The 21,184-nt window shown below is 42.0% G+C and overlaps 1 protein-coding gene across 1 annotated transcript; it reads left to right on the top strand. All coding sequences in view use genetic code 11, as the record gives it.

Annotated features, from left to right (window-relative positions):
* Positions 1-363: 363 nt before the first annotated feature.
* EGR_01572 (Serine/threonine-protein kinase ULK3) lies at positions 364-19,704 on the top strand (the record flags this gene model as incomplete). The annotated part of the gene is given in 29 exon segments (XM_024490821.1): positions 364-440; positions 476-543; positions 589-864; positions 1,002-1,067; positions 1,212-1,482; positions 1,718-1,917; positions 1,995-2,033; positions 3,375-3,774; positions 4,073-4,508; positions 5,578-5,666; positions 7,594-7,681; positions 7,700-7,837; positions 7,868-7,988; positions 8,029-8,133; positions 8,318-8,461; positions 8,729-8,811; positions 9,129-9,284; positions 9,369-9,474; positions 9,548-9,588; positions 9,838-10,121; positions 10,731-11,047; positions 11,244-11,314; positions 11,381-11,456; positions 11,798-11,838; positions 12,005-12,098; positions 14,586-14,789; positions 18,824-18,941; positions 19,407-19,509; positions 19,576-19,704. The coding sequence occupies 29 exon segments, from the start codon at positions 364-366 to the stop codon at positions 19,702-19,704; spliced, it is 4,341 nt and encodes a 1,446-aa protein (XP_024354686.1).
* Between the last annotated feature and the right edge of the window lie 1,480 nt (positions 19,705-21,184).

A 21,184-nucleotide genomic window follows, 5' to 3' on the forward strand; every position in this document is an offset into this window, starting at 1 on the left:
CCAAAAACTTTGATATTGTAGCAACTTTACTTGGTGAAATTAGCAAAACTAGCTTGTCAAGATACATCTCGCGTGTGCAGCAAACTGGCTTCCAAAACAGCGCGTCTATCGCTCTTTTTGGATCACAACTAATTTTGTACGAAATAGTCATTTTATCATGTTTCAATAGTTTCAAACCGTTTGCACTCCATCTAAAGGGGGAAAATAATCATATGCTTGCTCTGCAGCTCTGCTTGCTTACTTTTGCTACATAAAACGTGTTATGTGTGCATTTTTTGACTAAAGCACGCGCGGATTCTCATTTTTTCAATTGTTTCTTAAACGCTAAAATTGCCCTTATTTCTACACCCACATACGCAGCTGATGTTTTTCAGCCCTTCGGATCCTCAGACACCTATTTGGTGCATACCCTGTGTGGCGTTACATGTTTCAGTTCCAAAGTAGTTTGGCGTGCTAAGCTATTTTGATTTTGCAGTTTGCGGCGATTCAATAAATACTCTTTCTACTTCTACTCTTTGTTGCTGTTGGATTCAAACCACTTGGGTTTGTTTCTTTGTTCTTAAATGGGATTCCCATGAACTATTATAGTGCCGGGGACTTTTTGTGCACTTAAGTTTATATTGTTCCGTATTTTTCAACGTTATTGCTGGAGAATAACTGCTGAAATGACTTCTATCGGCACTGGAGCTTCATCAGTTTGTGTAGCCTCTCAGACAGACGGTGATTGGCTGGGGATTACGGCTGCCGAAATCTCTGAATCCGCACTTCCTCGTGAATTCCGCAATCGTCTTCACAAAATGTTTGAACGTATTGAGCGTGAATTTGAGAGGGAGTATCATAAACTTTGTGCCGAAAACTATGCATGTAGGGTTTGATTTAGGATTTCCGTAGTTTTTCAATTCCATCCCTTTTTTCACTCAGCAAAATGTAGCTGATTCTACTCTGTTTTTGAATATCGCTCTCGATTGACAATGATCGTGTCGTTGGCTCTTTGACTATAGTGCAGGAGAAATTGGAGAAATTTGAAGATGTTGAACATCCGGAGTCCTCAATTTTTACCAGAAAGTGTGAGTTTTATGCGGCCTTAACAGTATTTTTTCTACTATATTTTGGTGTCTGGACGTATTATGGTAATGAATTCCTCGTCATTTTTAAGGACTGCAGATTCTTGATCCTTGTCCTCTTATCTTTGTTTTCCTTTCTGACGTTAGTAACGGCCAGTCAGCTGTCCCACCGCATCAAGCAGCAGTACAAGCAGTCCACTTCGCGCCTCGTCTCGAGCCTTCGCCCGGCCTCTGGTGGCCTCACCCTCCCCAGTCCCGGCTCCATCCCGGACTCCTCACGCTGCGGCTCGTGGAAATTTGTTCATAGATTCACAGGTCATCGCGATGGGGTCTGGGAGGCCACCTGTTTCCACAATCTCATTGCCACGGCTTCAGCTGACACTACCGTTCGATTGTGGAGTAATTCAGAACAACACAAGTTAGCATGACCCTTTCCGTGATTGAGATCTCCCTGATCATGTCTGAGTTTGCCATGCGGTTGGAGCTCGAAGTCTTTTGGACTTTTACATTTGCTCTTTTTAACCTCACTATTATTAGCCCATGCAAATTAGATGGTCATCAATGTTTTCACTGCTAGTGTTATTGGCTGTGCAAGTTTGTGATTTTGTGCTAACTAAAGCGAGAAATATTACTAATTGTAACTATTTCCACAGTTGCTTGCTCATTTACTCGGGTCACTCAGGCTCGGTAAATTCGGTTCGCTTCCGCGATCGCGACAACCTCATGCTCACCTGTAGCGGCGACGGCACTGCACACCTCATTACCCTTCCCTCCGCCTTATTCGAGGCAGCTACCCCAGCTCGCTCCATCCAGAGTGCCTCTGGCGATCTTGGCAATGGACACCAGTCTGAGGGTACGCTTGCGCATCCTTCACTCTCATTCGCTTTTGCCTACTTTTTACCATCCTTCCACTTGTTCTGCTCCTTTCAGGAACCAGCACTGGTGCTGAAGCAGATAACCAGGCCGAGGGTGAGTATAGGTAGTTTGTGCTTCTGTACCAGCTGGTTTTCATCACATATTTGATTACATTAAGCTCCTAGTAGTTCAGAGTAGTTCTATTGTGCCTAATGATTTTGAGTTGTTTGAGTTGTTGAAATATCTTCCTAGTTTAAATTACTCACTTTTAACTAGTTCTCACTAGCTCTTCAGATGGTTTGTCTTCTAACAGATCTCCTTTAATCTTCTGTACACACTTTTCTCACGCAGTAGTCCTCGTGCAACTGAAATGTCGTTACAACTAGGGCCTTCAGATTGCCTTCAGCCTTTGCTGTGTAAATATATGGATAGTTCTTTAATTGCCTCCATTCCTCCGTCCGCTAAAAATTTTCCGTCTTCACAACTCTGCCATCAACATTTATTTCATCACCTTTTATGCTCCAAGCCCGAATTTCTGTTTAAGTGCTTCTTTTGATGTTTTCCTCTTATTCTCGGAATTCTCTTCAACATGCAGTTTTGTAACTTGAGGACATATTGCCTAGCCCTGCAGTGCGTCAAAACGGTCGCCTCACACTATCCATCTGCCCTTAACCTTCCCTGCGCTCGTTCCCTGGACTCGCTTTTCTTTAGAACTTGGTCTACATCTGCTAACCGTTTTGATTACTCTAATGCGACTTCTTTTCTATGCGAAACCGCTGGTCACTAAGACCTTTTCCTTCCTAGTGTTGCGCGGCTATCTACGGTAGAGTATTCTAGCGGTTCAATTTCCACCAACACTTTACTTTGTGCGTAATATTTTACTTTCCTCAAATAAAGATCATTTGATGCTTCATAAATGGTTTGAGGCAAAAAGCGGCCACATTGATAGGCAACTCCAATCTCGCTTGCCTAAAATTTATGTAACAAAAGTCTAGTTTAGTTGTGCAAATTTTTTCGTCACAATCGATAGGGGCCATGAGTGGAATTGGATCCCCATACTGCATTATTGCATAACAGTCAACGGCTTGAATATCATCCTGAGCTCTTATCTGAGCATAGTTGTTTGAGCGATATAATAAACCATCTTGCCCTACAGTGTCACTGCTTTACCGTGTTTGTTTTGTTCATTTATATAAGAATTATCAAAACTGAAGCGTTTTTTTTGCTACCCGTGCTCTCTCAAAGTATCATTGTCAGCTATTTTTTGTGTTATTTCTAGCATTTTGGGCTAGTATGAATCAGACGATAGTGAAATAACAATACAAATGGGGAGTTATAAATAAAATCCTCCTTAGATGCCATCATTAGCGGAAGGACCATGGGCATAATGCATAATTGTTACTGCGAGTTCATGCATGGTAATTGGCTCTTTGCTATTGCGTTGGGCTGATGCAGGTATTCAGCTGCCGATGCAACTGCGTGGTCCGTCAGCGGTGTTCCAGTCTGCAAGCCTCTTCGTGGCGGAGGCGGGGAGCGTTGGGGGGATATCCTCGGGCCTATTGACGTGCGACAGTGCCTCATCACTAGACTCCTACCCCCTTGCAGCAGCCGACTTTGTGTGTGGTCACGAGCAGCTTGTGACAGCCAGTTGGGACCGCCTGGGCCACTTGTACGACCTCAACACTGGTCAGGAGGTGCAGTCGCTCGCCGGCCACGATCGCGAGCTCACTGATGTGCGCTGCTGCCAGGACTCTAACCTCCCCGCCGTCGTCACCTCTGCCAGGGATTCCACCTTTCGCGTCTGGGACTTTCGCCAGCCTCGTCTTGAGGTACACGTGCAACAGGCTCACAGTCGGTCAGTTTTTTCCTCACTCGAGCTTTGCCACGGTTTCTAAGTGTAGTTTGGATTTGGATTCACGGGTTTGGTTACTTTTACATTTTTTAGGTAAAGTTACCGAATGTGGTCATAGTACATTTTTGACTATATGAACTTGATCATAAATGAGTCAGCGGTTAAAGTTCCCGGGCCAATGGTAATGGATTTGTGATGCGTTTTTTGTTTTCATTACTTTAACCAACCCATAAATCTGAATTTGATCTGAAATGGCTGGGCCGTTTCTTTTATAAATAATTATCCAGTCTGGTGGATGTAGGACTGTATCAACTGCACAATTCCTCCCTGGCTCGGGCCTGGATCAGATTGTGAGTGCGGGGACGGACCGATGCTGTCGGCTGTGGGACTTGCGTAGCCTCCGATCGCCAATTTTTACGGTGCGCACAGATGCCAGCATCAACCGCTTGGCGATATCTCGGGCGGGTCTCCTGCGGCATCGCCAGGCTGTAGCTGGGGCCGGTGTTGCAGCGCAGTCGGGTGGCGAGGGGTGGAGCGCTGGGGCCGCAGTGGCGTCAGTAGCAATGGGGACGGTGGTGGTTGGAGGAGGAACGGGCAGTAACACGGTCGCATCCTTTACGGGTGCTGACGCCATCGCGCACTCCTGTGTCCTTGCCCTGCCCCTCGACAATCGCACTCTTCGACTTCTGGCCGCCAATGGCTCACGCATCGGACGTATCCCTCGTAATATCACTCACGTAAGCCAACGCAGTCTCCTCTCCTGACCGGCAGATGCCTCCTCCCCGTTGGCTTTTGGGCTGTGATGGGGTCAAGGATGAATTGGTTCACATCAGCGAGGCACGGCTTCTTACGGATTTTTTACTTAGAAGTAGTTACGAAAATAGGCATTAGTTCGAATATTGGTGATAATGAAAACCCTCTGAGGATCGGGAAATCTCATGAGTCGATGAGTTACTGCTTACACGAAGGATTGAAATTCAATGGAAACGATGTGTAAAAAATACCTCTTTTTGCCAATAATATTCAAAAGCAATGTACTTGATCGGAGTGGTAGAGAAACTACCTGTCGTGAAATTTGAACTTTATGGATGTTTAGCTGAATATAGTCACTTTTGCGTTATTGGTTCTAACACGATTTTTTGAATGTGGAAAAACAAGGAGGTGGTATCAATGTGCTATTTGTTTTTGTCATGTAGATTTTCCTAACCCGGTATCAATTCTGGATGAGGAAAATGTCTCCATTGATTTGGACTGCGAGCATATATCAATCATAGGCACAAATCGTAAATCATCAGCGGTGTAATGTGTATAAGTAGGGCTCTGATGGATGCATAATTCAAAAGGGGCTTGACGGAGAGCGAGAGAGCCTCTTGTCAGCCCAATTGAAAAGCTGACTATTGTGAATTCAAGACCTATTCTAGGCCACCCAAATTGACTCCCTGATACATGAGATATAATGTTCGTGGAGAATATCCCAAGGAGTCTGAAAAGTGCAACTACTTGATCAAATCCACTTCTCCACTCTCGTGAGCAAACACTTACATTGTCTGCAAGAACACCATATTAAATCTGTCTCTTATTGCAAACATTTATGACCATTTCTAAGTCTTCTTAGGAAATTAGTTATTACATTTTTGGCGAGAAATTTGCGTACAGCCCTTCGACGTAGGGCTGAGCGCAAGTCATTTTCTGACGGATGGTCTGCCCATCGTTTTCCATCCTCATGTTGACCTTGTTGCACCATTATTTCGTAAAAACCAAACTGATAATTTATTTGCATGATGCTCTTTGCTCCGGTAACTGAAGGGCCACACGAGCGCCATCACAAGTGCAGCTTGGGCTCCTGAAGGCCAGTGCAATCTCTTCACCACAGGCTTCGATCAGCAGCTCCTTGGGTGGCAGTTGCAGATCTCATGAGCCCACATATCCTCTTCTTGTCCTTCTATTTATGTCCTTTCGCTTCTTTCAACCTAACCTCCTTATTTATTGCAATCACCTGCGCTCAAAAAGCGTTCTTTTGTCAGCCAATTTATTTTCTCATGTGAATGTTTGATTGCTGAACATTTGTTTGAAGTGTAGTCCAGTGCCTGACACGCCTTCCTATGAATAAAGTGAGCACAAAGCCAGTTGTTGTACTTCCATTTTGTGGGTGTTGACCGCCTTGTTTTCGTGGCTCACTTTTGCAATTTGGGGTCGTGGAAGGGTATGACGCATACGCCACACTAGTCTACTTGGGGTAGTTTGGTGATTCGTGTTTTATTTGAATTTGCCCAACGCTGGACAGCCATATATCAATCTGAATTCCATTCAGCTAGTGAGAAGGTGGAGGAGATATCACGTGTTCACTTAATTGACATCTTCATATGGGTGCCTTAGCTCTGTAACGAGCTTTTCCTTGTGGTTCACGTCTAGTATCCCTTCCATTGTTAATAGCATTTGCGCAGGACATGGGGCTGGGGTAGTTGCCGAAGGCAAACTTCATTTTCAACCCATCCGTCAGGAGTCTTCACATGTTACCTCATCATCAACAGATGTCCTTCTTCTGTCACATTAAGGGTTAGAATCTGGCTCGATTGCCGCTGCCACCAACGTAGCACCCCGAGATTACGTGAGTGTTTTTTGGAACACCAACTAAGTTAAAATGGTCGATATGTTAAACTGACCACGGAGAGAGGCTATAAAATACTTGGATTAACTCTGCGCTTAATGACGCGGGCACCTAAGTCTCTAAGGATTAAACTTACGCTTGGCGGCATGGCTTCCAGGTCAGCACGTCATAGCGTGTATTCTACCACCATACAATGCCCTCTTATAACTTCGGAAAAGGCCTAGAGATTTACAAACACCCATACCTGATTCACACCAGTGCAACAACATGAAGCGAGATTGCTTTTTATATAAGAGAATTAGAACATCTTGCCTAAGAGACCAATCAGTTTAGTTCATTTGCAGGCAATGGTGCCGCATGGGTATTTTCCTAGTGGGCAGAGCTTATAACATTTCACTCTGATTTTTCCAATTTTGCCATCTTGATTCCTTTATAATGTTACAATCAAATAATTTTATTCGCCTTAAAAAACCTAAGTTTTGGCATGACAAAGCAATTTAAAAAGCTCTTTAAAGCAATTCCACTGTCTTTCTTAAGCATTTACCTTGAAATAATATTTCAATAGTGCTGAAAGTAATTAATGTCGTTGATTTGACATGACCTACGGACCAACTAGTGTCCTGGTTTGCAAGTTGTAAGATTTTGTCTTCATTGATATGCGCGACTAAGTCTTTACGTATTATTGGCGTGCACTGGGATATCCTGGGATATGTTTGTCATTGGAACTTCACCTCACTCATCTTTTCTGTCACAATATTCTATGTGCATTATCCACCCATTTTTACCGTTGCGTAAATAGTTCGACTCTAAACTGGTTAATTAACATGGTATGGGGGCTTTCGATTTCATTAGTTAGGTTATATCAAGTTTAAGCGAATAATATGTGAGACGCATGGCTTCTCAGTACTGCTATTTCTTCTTTTTTATTACTCTGGCCTCTATCATTTTCTTTGCATCCGTCTCATGTTGCATTAGTGAGAATATTATAGGCTTGGCCATTGAATGTTTTATCATGTATGTTATAGACTCAGTGCATCTTTAACTTTTCAATGTGGTTACATAGCGTCGATACATGTAGGTGTTCTACCGCTGAATAGTAGCTAGTTTTTAATCCATCATTTAGTGCGATGACAATTGAAATATTGCCGCAGTACAAATCGGTTGTTTTCTTTGTTACTTCCCAATCTCGATTTTCTTTTAGTTTCTATGTGTAGTGTTTTTGGATACACTTTCACGGAGCGGCTTGGAAAGGGCACCTATGGTGAGGTTTTCAAGGCTGTACATCAGGCAAGTAAGACCTTAGTAATCTAATGTCATTAGATGTCACGCAATGTTGTTGCCATAAAGCGCATATCCAAAAAAGCGTTATGCAAACGTGCACAGGATAACCTCGTCGATGAGATTGGTATCTTGAAGGAACTTCAGCATCGCAATATCGCTAGAATGACCGAATTCTCGGTAAAGCATTGGCATGTTCTTCACTTTTAGTGGGATTCGGATTACGTATACATTTTCATGGAATATTTGGGTGGAGGTGATCTGAGTTCTTTTCTTAAATCAAAGCGAAGTCTACCTGAGAGGACCATTCGCTATTTTCTCCAGCAGCTTGGTATAGGTTTGATGTGTTTCCAGCGGTTTCTGTTTTTCAGCTTTTGCATTGCATTATCTATACGAGAGAAATATCGTACACATGGATATAAAACCTCAAAACATACTTTTAACAACCTCGGTCCCGCCAGTTCTGAAATTGGCAGGTGAGTTCCATTGGATCTGGGATAAAATACGCATTACATTGCCCCTTGGCATCTACCGTTTCTTATATATTCACCAGAGAGTTCTAAGGCTGTACACCTTGTTGATTTTTTATTATACTTCACCCGACTTTTAATGTTCTTTCCATGAAGTATGGTATACGTGTAATCTTTCACTTATTTAAAGATTTCGGTTTTGCCAAGTCGCTGGAGAAGCCAGTCAAAATGGACGAGATCCGTGGTTCTCTACTTTATATGGCTCCAGAAATCTATAAATTTGGTGTTTATGAAAAGGCATGTGATCTTTGGTCAGTAGGCGTCATTTTCTTCGGTAAGCATTGCACGTCATCTGGCTCTACGCTATATCATCTCACACAACTAAAGTGCTTCTCGTGCCTTGTGAATAACTGGCTTTTTGGCATTGAGCTTCCATTGAAAGTAGAGCCTTTAATGCCTAGGTTAACCATTCAGAATTGTTCATCTTCGTCATCAGTTTTCATAGCAAAGTGAAGTGTTAGAGATTTCAGAATGGTAACCTGTCGAACTTGTTTTTATTGCATTTTCTGTATTTTTTTGTTTACTCGTATTATGTTCCTAGAATGCTTATTCGGCAAAGCACCATTCGCCTCCGCCACTGTTGAAGAGTTGAAAGCCAAGCTTTTGGATGACTCCCCCATTAAAGTATGGAGTTTTATTTTATGTGTTAGGTTGAGATTTTGTGATGCCAATCTCATTCTTTACGGCTTTTTCTTGATCGGTATCGATGTTCAACTAAACCCAATGACTTATGGCGGTATTACCTGTTTTGTATTGGAGTATTGGCTTCTTTCGATTTCTGTCGAAATGTGAATGCCAGTGATGCGGTTTTTTTCGCATGGCTCCTTGAAGATTATTTGTGTCGCTTAAAAATCTGACAACCTAGTTTTTGATGCCTCACCCAATGCGTTCATTTGAAGCTTAAAAGCTGGCAAATCTACCACTTATAATTCCTGTCGTAGATTCCCAGTCGACCTGTCTTCGGTAAGGATTGTATAGATTTGGTTTCCAAATTGCTAAAACGCAAACTCTCCGAACGAATTCACCACGAGCAGTTCTTTGTTCACCCGTTCATTGACTTGGCTCACGCCCCGTGCCCACAGAGCATTGACAAGGCAGTGAGTTTGGACAGTGTTTTCGCCTATCTTCTCTGCGCTTCTCCCTCTCCCCTCCTGACATCGTTAGTCATCCATCTTTGCTAGATCAATCACATCGTGATTGCTGATGATCTCTTCTCAGCAGGTGACCTTGTCGATGCCTACTTCAACTACAAGGAGGGCCTCATCCATTTGGTTTCTGCTCTCCAAAGTAGGCTCTAACTTTTTACCTCCACCTTATCTCCTCTTCATTCATTACACTTATTCACTCGGTATTGCTTTAGTTGAATTGGACCATTGGAGAAAGCAAATAATAAGAGCAAAGGTAAGCACAGTATTTTCCGCCACTAATATTTGTCGTAAACTGCATCTTTATCCATTTTGTTGAATCTAATGAAGAAAAGCATTATAAGATTTTAGTTATTGCCACGAAAAGCTAATTCCGTGGTTGAGTGCTTTAATGATTTTTTATTCAAAAAAGTGGGACTAATAATAAATTGCAAGTAGTTTATGGTAGGTTAATGCACAAGTAAATTCTCGTTATCTTTGATGTTTTTGTACTAATTTATTTCAGCTTTCCCAATATATCAAGGTGGCAGAAGATTTGAATCGTCATCTCGATGATATCGAAGTCGTCGGCTCTAGCCACAGTAGCCATAGGCATTCTGGCAAATCAAATGCTGCTCCTAGTGTCCTAAGTAAAGGAGCCACTCTGCCTGCTGCAAAACCACCTAAAAGATCAAATCCCATTAGCACACTGGCTAAAGAAGCCATCTCATCTACCGATAAACCCGAGCAGGTGCAACCTTCAACCGACCTCCATTCCACTTCTCTTGGCGCTGTTGTTACGCCAATTTCGTAAGTCTAGTTATGTTGGTAAATGTTCTAAGTGAGTTCGTTGTGCTAACTGGGCTGTCAGTCGAAAACTATCCCTTGGGATGGTAAAATCCAAAGCTTGCTATTAAGGGATGCTGATTTGTCTGACCGGTTGGTTGCTTGGTAGGTGTTTAGTTTAGGGATCATGTGCCAAAGTAAACTACTCCACCTTGAGTAATGAAAATTTAGTGCATACGGTGGTCACGAAGTAAGATCCTCTTCATGCATATCTGCTCCCGAGTGCGTAACATCCAACACTCAAGCTTTTGTAGAATCGGTTGATTAATTGAGTAATTTGAAGTTTTTCTTCATCGAGGGGGCACGAAAAATAGCTATGGTTTTCAGATCTATTTTATTTAAACCTAAAAATTCGTCGTGCCGTATTATATTTGGATCCGAAACAACGTGTGCACACTAGCAATGCTTTTACCACGTTCCTCCTCTGTGGTTGTCGGTGTGTTCACGCTGAGTAATGGTCGTTGGTTGAAGGTGTAACATTATCTTGAACATTTGATAGCCTAGTAGGCTGACAGATCGCTAAACATTCATGCCCGACAAACGCTTCAAAAAACCACCTTCATACGTTAGCAGCATCTCATCAGTACCATCACTGCACGATCCCTTGGACGCGAGGAAGCAGGAAGCGAAAGCGCCGAAGCATCAGTCCTTTACCTCCTCCACCTCCTCTTCCGTATGGAGACAGATTCGCCGAGCCCGCCTCCTTATGGCGTGGTTTAGCTCCCCCACCGGTGCCAATAGAAACGACTCTGTCCCATCCGCTTCCTCTCGGACTCCAGACTCCACTCGGATGTCCGATGGCTCCGCTTCCCTGTCCGAAACCGAGTTCACCTCGCAACCCGCCGTTAAGACGGCGTACGAATATGCCATCAAACGGCTTGATAGTCTCAGTAAGTTTAGACTCCTTTCAGTATTGCAAATTCTTAATCGCTGTTGTTGTAATCAATCAATATATACATAATTGCTCATAACAGAATGCACTAGTAAGTTCTCTGTTGTTTTTTTTAACGCTACCACATTGGATTATCGCAGACTGGTTGATATTTTGGTTTCACCCCAATAACTGGACCTTTGCACTGCTTTTAGGGGACATTTCCTCCGAAGGGGAGGCTGGGTTATCGGAGACTATTGAGGACCTGCGGCGTTATTATGCTTTGGTAAGTGGACGTCTCACTTAAAGCTGTGTCCTTATTTGTGATTGTGCGATTGTGGGCTTCGTTTAGTTGCACAATAACGAGTACAAAGCCGCGATGGACTACTTGCAATGTAACTTCGGCAGTTGGCTTGGATTTTTGAAAGGTGAGGCTCCTATTCGTTTTAAACACCATCTTGCCATTGATTATGTTTCTCACTCGGCCTTCTAATGATTTTTGCTGGTCGATTTCAAAAGCTGTCTGCCTACTCACTATTTACTTATGCCAACTTCTGGTTTACTCGGGAGTCACCAAAGATTATCATATACCCCAAGGGTTACCTATCTGTGTCTGCTAATCTGTGATATGGTAAAAGCCTCTTTTAAATGCCCAAAGTAGAACACAAGTCTACGCATTTAGAATGATTGGGATAACTCCCCTAGCCTTCGTACACAATCATTTTCATTAAAATGACCTGCTATTTCCACTTTTCATTCCTCATTTTAGGTCTTAAAGATTTGGAGTTACAGAAAACGCTCCGATCAGAAGTAAGTCGCAACAAATACGCGAATTTAGAAAAGACTACATTGACAAATCATTAAAGGAGAGGTTAGGCTTGTCAAAGTCAAGCACACACTTCACTGTCCATCTTGCAAAGAATTACATTGATTATGCGCCATTACCTTCATCGACAACTTGTAGTTGTTGTTGTAGTTGAACCAGGCGTTGACAGTTGCGGAAAAACTCAAGGCCACCCTAAAAGCGAAAGGAGAGATAACCCCTCTACCAGAAGAAGAGGCTAATGAACGTGAGCTTTCTTCCCTACTTACCGTATTTCTTTCGGGATCGAAATGCAGCTCCACCAAAACTGCTTTATTTAAATTGCACGAATGTCCAGTAGTTTTAATGAGGGTCATTAACCTAAAACTCTCCTTACCTTTTCAGTCAGTTATTTTTTTAGTTGCTACTACTTGCACACCGGCTTAGTACCATTAGCATTCCTTAATATTTAACTTCTTCGAAAGCTACTGCTATAATCAAAGTGCGACTACGCAACACTGTACGCCTCTTCTATTTCTCTAGATGTCTGTCTAGTATTTTTGCATTTTGCGTACAGTGTCACCTTTTGCCATGATTTGAATTCCGCAAAATCAAGGAAATCCATGTCTCCTTTCTATGAGCCGTTTTACTTTATGCATTCTCTACTGCCACCCTAATCTCAATCTTTGTACTTTTCAGAATCCTGTCTAATTTCATAGTGGGTGGAGGCAATGTCCATAATGTCGTACTTTCCAGACGTGTTGTCTTACTAGTGTATTTTGCTAATTTCTTGGTCTATCTAGTCATTAAACTTAATACATATTTTGTATCCTTTCTACTTTCTTTATTCAACAATAAATTGATTTGACTCAAGTACTCAAGTGAAAGGAATTATTTCTCATGCAGTACACTTCCAATGTTAGTGAGTTCAAAAAAATAAAACAAAGGTGGTGCAGATTGACGTCGTATTCGCTCATGACATTTGAGGGATTTGGGAGTGCCATCTAAGCTCAACACTCCAGACTCGCACGCCGATTTTCATTGTTTCTTGGCAGTGGTGGGTGAAATGGTGGTGAGCGTAGTGGTGTTGAGGACGTAATGCGTGCAGGGCGCAGGAATCTCGGTAAGTGTTTTGTTGGTCTCATTGCCGTGGTGGCATTCTCGTCGAGGTAGCCGGTGTCATAGCTTCTTGGCCGGTGTATGTCGCAGTGGTATCATAGTTTGGACCATGGGAGCTGTTTATCGGATAAGTCTGCAGCTTATTGACGTTGGTGGACTGCAACCAATGAAGCGGTTACAAAGCGATCAGAACAATGGACAGTGGGTTTGCCAACGAAGCCGGCGCGTCAGTTGTTTAAGTGTGTCAACATTTCACGCAAGGTGGTCGAATGGCGTCTGAAGAAAGTGGAAAAGCACTGAGTGCATTGTTGGGGTGTAAATTGACCACTACTGAGTACCTCAAAAATAAGAGTGCCTAAGCCAAACTTATTCTAGAGATTGATAAAAAGTTCAGATGGCTGAATTACAGCTCCAGGTTTCTATTCACATCGGAACAGTCAACTCAGTAAATGCCATCAAGTCTCTTCGAGAGGTAAGTTGAGTATCTGAATATCTTATCAAAAATACCAGCAGCGAAGACCTACAGGCAAACTTGAAAGGGAATTCGTCCACATCGTAGCTCTTTGGGACACCCCAAAACGACTTTTATCGACAGCTCATTCGAGAAACAGTAAATGTAAGATGAGTAAAAGAACAGCTTGCTTCCGCAATTAGGATGCTTCACTCCCTCGGCCCTTAAATCGTAAATTATTTTGAGGCATGATTAAAAAGATGGAGATTGTATTTATCAAGTTATTCGCAAGTCCCAACAACCTGTGTTTGGATAAAAGGAAATGTTCTAGGTGGTTGCTATTTTGGTAGACTAAATGGTATTCAAATTTGAATCTACTAACAGATGTAACCGCAGAAGCTAATTACACAGTGGGATAAGTTGGACACAGGCAAGGGGTGTCGTGAGAAGGCTCACAGCTGAATCTCAATCAGCTTCTTAAGTTTCGAAGCCCACTTTTAACTAATTATCAATCACTTTTATTTTCCTTACGGCTGCCATCTTCTTAATTAGTAAATTAAACCAATTCGGGAAGTTTTTATTCACGATCTTACAAAGGTCTGAAACCTGCCCAATAGACAAGGTATCTGAACGTGAAATTCTGTAGAAGAAAGATAAAGCCCACTCCGACTCAATGTCTTCTATCAGGCTTCTGGAGGAAGACCTGAAATCCACCGCTGGGTGTTGAATGATCTACTGATCTACTTTCATTAATTTCGCGTATCACGACATCAGGATACAACTATAGTGTATTGGGGATAAAATAATGCCTTGCTCTGAAAGTTTTGGTGCAAACTATAGTTTATTTTTTTTTTCCAATCACTCAATTATTTTGATACGTGATGACTGGGGACATCGCTTCATGCATTCTTGTACAATCGAACTTGTAAATAGTCCTGCATTTTTGATAATGGGAGGGTCTTTGCGGTAGGTTGGCTACGCTGTCAACGCGCCCCATCGGCCACAATTATCTCGCCGCGGTGGCATTGCCACTGTCCCTCTCCCCCTAAACTCCGTTCCTGTACCGCTGCCTCTGTCTGATTGGTGGCGCGAAATATGCGCGCACGCGCTCCCTCTGGGCGGATGAAGCTCACCCACCTTGCAGGAGGACGCAAACCTGCTGCTCCCCTCCTGCTGTCTTTGCAGTTCATTTCGCCCCAGTAATGAGCTCCAGCGGCTTCCTTATCGCCGATATACTGCGTGATACAACGACCTCATGTGGTGAGAGAGCGGATAAAGTTCCTCCTACAGGCAAAGCTGAAAGACTATGGTCGGACAAAAAGAAACCACTGCATCTGCCACTGCCTGCGTGGATCTTCTGCACGCGGTATTCTGATCGTCCATCATCTGGTGAGTTTTCAGCAACTCATTTCAGCCAAAAGTGTAGTTGCTTCAGTGCAGCAGACCATTACTGGGCTATGGCATATTTTGCCTCTTAGCGATTGTGACTTTTAACGTTTTTATTCACTTTATATAAGTTAAATAAAGAATTCAAGTGAATTCATTGATAAAACCCCAAATATTCCAACTGCTTAACTATCATACGTAATTCCATCTGTGTTAGCATGCCACATCTTATTGAAGGGAGGAAGTATTTTCATAAGAGTATAAATATATGGTACTGTAAACAAAGAATGTAAACGTTGGTGGCATAGTACGAATACACTAACATGAATACAAAGGTACTTAAACAACTGCACTATAAGTAGTCATCGTAAAGTCCAGAATCCTGGAACTCGAATCCAAAGGCAGCATTAAAACTGGGGAAGTCGAGTTTGTCTTCACCAAGGTCGACGAATGTTGGCCCTAGATCCTCATGAAGCTGACCAGCATCACCGAGAACGCGCCTGTTTCTCGTAATCGACATTTGGGAGAGCCTATTTATCAAATTTTCCTGATTCTCTTTGCGGGGACTTCGAAGTCGCTGCAACTTCTGATTGAGGTAATCTCTCTTCACCTGCCTTTTAGCATCTGCTGTGTAATGAATGGCAGTTTTAACGCGCTCAATCCAGCTGGTTTCCATTTGCCCTTCACAGATTGCTCTCCACTTGTTTATCTCGAAAGCGTACTTTTCTAGCCTATGGTGGGCGTCAGTTATAAGCTCTTTGCGCATTTGAACGGATAGTTTGTAGGCCAAATCTTTGGCCCTCTCTGTAGGGATTGGGGGCTTGTAATGAACGCTTTTGGGAAAGACATCGTTTCGCACACAACTGTGCAAGAAGAAGAGCTGCTCACGTGTTACTGCTTCATGGATAACTGCCCACTCCCAGCGCCTAACGTTCTGCAGCACCTGTTTGCCGTAGTGATCGTGGATTTCCTTAAATATTCTGACCTCCTGCTCTGGCACAGACGATCTCGGACTAGAAGTCATCGCCTCCCCTTTGTTCCCTCTTCCAACACTGTGTACAACTCGGTTTGAACGACGACTACCGGCGCTCAGCTGACCGCACTGGCGTATGAGTGCTAGTCGTCTCAGCTCGTCCTATCGATTTCTCAATTGAATTCAAACCAACTCAAATTAATTTGAACTTGGAACCGATCGATATCGCCAAATGCCTTAAAAGCTGTCCCTTAGTTCCTCTGACCTTACTGCCTCCCAAGTGGATGCTACCTCACCAAGCCTAAACAACAGATTTTGCACGGGAAACAATTGTGATAGCCCTAAGGGGGAATGGTATCCCCATGAGGCTCTTTCTGTCCTCTACTTCTGTTTAATCAGGACCCTTGAAAATAATTTTTAAATCTGTTTTTTCTACCAAACCCTTTCGGTAAAGATTCGGCAGGTGAAAATCATTCCTTACTCAATTCTCTTGCCACAAGACCATTGACACCGCTTTGTGTTGGTGCCGTCCTCGTCTTTCCAATGTAGACTTTATGCAAAACCTGAGTAGTTACATGACTTTTAACAATAAAAACATTATAAAATGTCATGTCATATGCAGATTCTTCTAATACCTCCAGTATTTACCATGTAATGGTGCATCCCTGCCTAACTCATGGCAATTAACATTAGGTGGGAATTCTGACCACTAAATTGAAATATTGCCATCTTGCTTTAATGAAGCATTTGTAGACGATTACAGAATGCCCATCGTAGTCTACTTAGTTTTAACCCACACTTTACAATAGAACACTAAGGCATTATTTAGAAGTAAGTTGAAAGTGTTTTATCTAACGCTCAGTGTAATGTTTATGGGAAGGTGTAGTATCATTGTCCTGTCTACGCTGGATCGTAAGCTTGGGGGTAATTTAGAAGACAGGAGAAAAGACGGCTCATTTAGCGACTATGCACTGCGACAGTTACTTGACACCGCCAATTATCCGGCACAAGAAAATGTTACTTGCACCCAGACCTGTCAGTCAGGCCAACCTCGGTTACCTATCCCAAAATAGATGCGTCAAAATGGACAGCTTAAAGACCAGTCCACACAGCTTCCTTAAACCTAGACAGTAAATAAACAGGTTTTGTCTGTACATCGGATGGAGTTAAGAACGCCTACAACTAGTTTCGGTATCCAGATTTTTAGTTAAAAAAACCCAAAAATATACTTCACGTGGTAGTAATTTTACCAAGATCATAATATTACTTGAAGGATGTGACATTTTGTGCTTCCAACTTTAGGCTTTAGATCGGGGACATTGCTGATCCAAAAAGCATAAGAAGATACTGCATACAAAATAAGCTTTATCTGATAAAAGTAATTATGTAGTTGAATTTAAAGAGGCATTGCAACTCCAATTTTTTCAGTAAATATAAACAGAAAAAAAAATTAAAAGTGGGTGATATTAATTACATAGCTGCAAATAGCCTCCTCCAGTGCATGGCCTAGGTTATTTTGGGTCATTATGTATGCGTTTCGTATGGCTGGGTCGCTGCCATGCCCTCACGAGCCCCTTCTTAGTCTGCAAAGCAGACGCTGGCATATGGGTCGACAACTCACCATTTCCATTCACGGACACGAGACCGTTGAGACAAATGGAATTTCAGATAAGTTGGTTGCATGCAGAAAATCATGAGGCAGCAGAGAATAGATACATTCGCTTATTCAAAGCGAAGTAAAAATATTACATTAATTAGCCCATTTTCAAAACGGATACCGCAAGCATATTCCGGATGGCTATAAGAGAACCATAATATTTTCACCAGTAATGTACACATTTTTGGGGAATTTAGCTTCACACTAGAAGCAGTCCTAGTATGTGAAGTAAACAAACTTTTGGTTGATTTGGCAGAGTAGCAAGGACATTTTTTCAATACTGCTCGAACAGAGAAAGACGCATTTTTGCTTTGGCTAATTTTCTCACACGGCAAGGTAATTTTCGACCGCCCAAGAGCAACGACAACCGTCGAAACTGTGGTGGGGCGTTTGTGTTTTGTCTCTGCTTATTTTTTAATCCTTTTCACCGTTTTCTCGAGCAAAATTGGGGAGAGGGGGTACACTGATGGACTGTTAGCCTCAAAAGACGCGCCAAAGGTGGTGAGTTTCGCACTAAAGGGGAACTAGAAGGCGAAGAAAACTATGTGGCTCTGAGAAAAAGTTAGTGGAGAACTGAAGGAAACTAATTAGAATACCAAAAGCTTAGCAGATTTGTTAAAGAAGACCGGAATTTCTGTTCCCCTAATTATTTCCAGCGTCAAATATGCTGGGACTTACGGATACCCCAATCAGCCATGGTGCGCCTTATATTTAATCGCGCGTTTTTATATCAAATGCGTACATTGCCTGGGGCTGGTTAGAAAAAGTATTTCATAGGACTTTGGGCTGCAAAATGCATCCAAACTCCTTTTAAAAGTAGGCCTTTTGCTGATTAACCCCATTCGACCATGAGTGGACTTCTGAGCAAGCGAGAGAACCATGAGACTGGTCTATGAAATCCAACTTCGGACTTCTAACTAACAGGCTTCTCCAGGTTTTGTGTGAAGTGCTGTCTTTTGTTGCAAGCATATCCTAATTCCTTAGTAAAAGAATAATTTGCGTTCAATTCGTAAATCACCCCATGTTTACATTCAGAATCGAATTCTTTAAAAAACCAGTCTCTTAATGGTGAACCTCAAGCAGTGTGACAAATGCCCATTTGAAGGAACTCTTTGGACCGAATCCCTCCACATCCCACAGCTAGAGCCAAAACTTTAGTATATTTTACGTCATTGCTTTTCACATTCCTAATAAGAGATTCAAATGAGAGAGTTGAATTTCAGTTACCCCCTGTTGATAGGACATAATATGCGTGTAAGAATTAGGAAAGATTATTTCTTAGAATTTACCTGTGCTACAAAAGGCTCGAATTACAACATCTATTCCAAAATGCTTTTCAGCAACCACTTCGCGTGTGAGAGATATCTTGAATGTAATTTTGCGGAATACAGTCTACTTGCCCTGTAGGACCGAGGATGCGAAAATTGCGAAGAAAAGTGAATGCTACAGCCAATAAGAAACGACCGCGCACCTCCTTCACAGTCTCACAGATCAACAGATTGGCGGCCGAATTCGACAAAGACAAGTATATCTGAAACAATTTCAATGCCGACTCTGAGTTAATTACAGTGATTAAGTTGGCGTTTATTTACAAGGCAAAATTACGATTTTACATGGAATTGACCCCTTGAACCCTCTTTTTAGCTCATTATTTTTCCACAAATTCTGAGGCCTTTGCAAGGTCTCCGGACAACACACCTAATATTGACCATCAGGGACCGTCGTTGAATGAATGACCTCCTTCAAGATGCGACTTGACAGCCAATCTAATATATTCTCATAATCTAGAATTTCTGTTATAATAGGGGCTAGTCTTAGAATTGGAGAAACCTTAAAGGCACGATTAAGGTAGCATTTCTAACATTAAATGAAAATTGAAAATCACTTTGCTACTAAAATGTTCTCGTCGCTTCCTTTCGAATACAATTAGCAGTTTGTCATCAAAAAAGTGGTTTCTGAGGCTTATTTTAAAAGTAAATATTAATTTCAGATATTTGAACGAATCTCGGCGCAGACATTTGGCTCGAGAGCTTAATTTAAAAGAATCCCAAGTCAAAATATGGTTTCAGAACAAACGTGCAAAAGCAAAAAAAGTGAGTGAGCCATTGCGGCGCTCTTCAATGAACTGCAAAACAGTCTTACTTGCTGTACCTAAGTAGGAGGGCGTCATGCCAATCGCTTCCCCATTTCAGGCATCCGGTGCTTGCAACTACCTCGCATTTTACCTCATGGCTGAGGGACTCTACAACCATTCGGTGCGTGTCGAAAAAGCGGAGTCAGAAGACTAAGGGATAAAGTAAAGCGACAACGCATTTACTTTCGTTTACACTGATTTATTTGACGTTGTCCTAATAAAGGTTTTACTCGCTCAAATAAATCGCAGGTATATTTGCATTGCGTTTTCTAAGCCTATTCTTAGAATTAGGTCTGCGTAGACCATTACTTTAGTTGAAAAAAAAAAACAGAAATTAGTTGCTCTAATGCTTTTTAAAGGTGAATCAAATAACACCCCATTGTAAAGACGGGTGTTCCCGAATTATCTCAATTTTCTAAGAATGACATAAAGAATGACATTTTAAGTGTTTCATCGTTGTCACAAAGCGCGAGAAACAATCGACTGTAAATTATAATTCGACGGAAGCTTATGAGGTCAGTAACAGGAGTAGAGGAATGGAATCAAGAAGAATGAGCAATTAAGATGCCTAGGATTTAGTCAGTAATAAGTTCCACCTTTATGGATGTGCGTTCTATCCTTACCAAATTAGGAGGCGCCCTATCGTATGCACATGTGTTTCAATAAAGCGTATTCTTTTAAGGGTCTTTTTCTGCCTTACGTGTGATTTTAAAGAGACTTAAAATCAAGTGCTTGGATAATTTCCTTGATTGATTAACTCACCTAAATTTAAGCTATACTCAGTCACTGTGACAGGGAAGAATGCGGCTGCACGCAAAGGATGCGTTACGAGTTTTTCATGATACAGCACTTAGCTGGTAACTTTTGTGACTTTGTAAATCATTGTAGGATAGTTTGATTAATGCTAAAGCTCATTCTTTGCACATAAATAGCGATCCTATTCTTCTTGATTGTCAACACGTGTAGAAACGACAAGGACCTTGAATTTCTCGTGAGGATATGCGTAAAACTGTTGCATGAGTGATTTATTTACTCCCTTAATGTAAACATTATGGCACTTTCAAATACTAACGGAAGGAGAGTGTGCCAATTCTACTCAGTTGCCAGAATGCACAGCCATTGTGCATTAGCTTTAGATAAGCCCCACTAGCATTTGCCTGCACCTAGAGTAACGAAAACTCAATTTGAGATAAAGGCGAGCAACAGTTTAAAGTGATAAGGTAGTGCAAATGGAAATACGACTTGTAAGGTCAATGCTGATGCATAACATCAAGAGGACTCATCTGGTAAATCACATTTGCATACTTTTCCCCACAGGCGTATTTTAAGCGATTAACGTTAAAGCGATGGAGATACTCTTTGCTACTTAAATAGACATATGCAACATTTAAGTAGAAGCAGATAACGCTCAAGGAAAGTGATCTCGGTTTTCAAATATGGACGGTTAATGCACCGTATATACTCGTCGAAGTTGACACTCACATCAAAGAAATATTTGAAAAACTGTTTAGATTGCCATTTTAAAAGAGGAAACTCTAACAGAGAAAACAAATATCAACATGATGTTCTGGAAACCCTTGTAACCTTTGATCGATTACGGCATAGCATAAATTGTAGCGGCAGCGGTTGTTTTT

Source organism: Echinococcus granulosus, assembly GCF_000524195.1.
Source record: "Echinococcus granulosus chromosome Unknown EG_S00006, whole genome shotgun sequence".
Classification (NCBI taxonomy): domain Eukaryota; kingdom Metazoa; phylum Platyhelminthes; class Cestoda; order Cyclophyllidea; family Taeniidae; genus Echinococcus; species Echinococcus granulosus.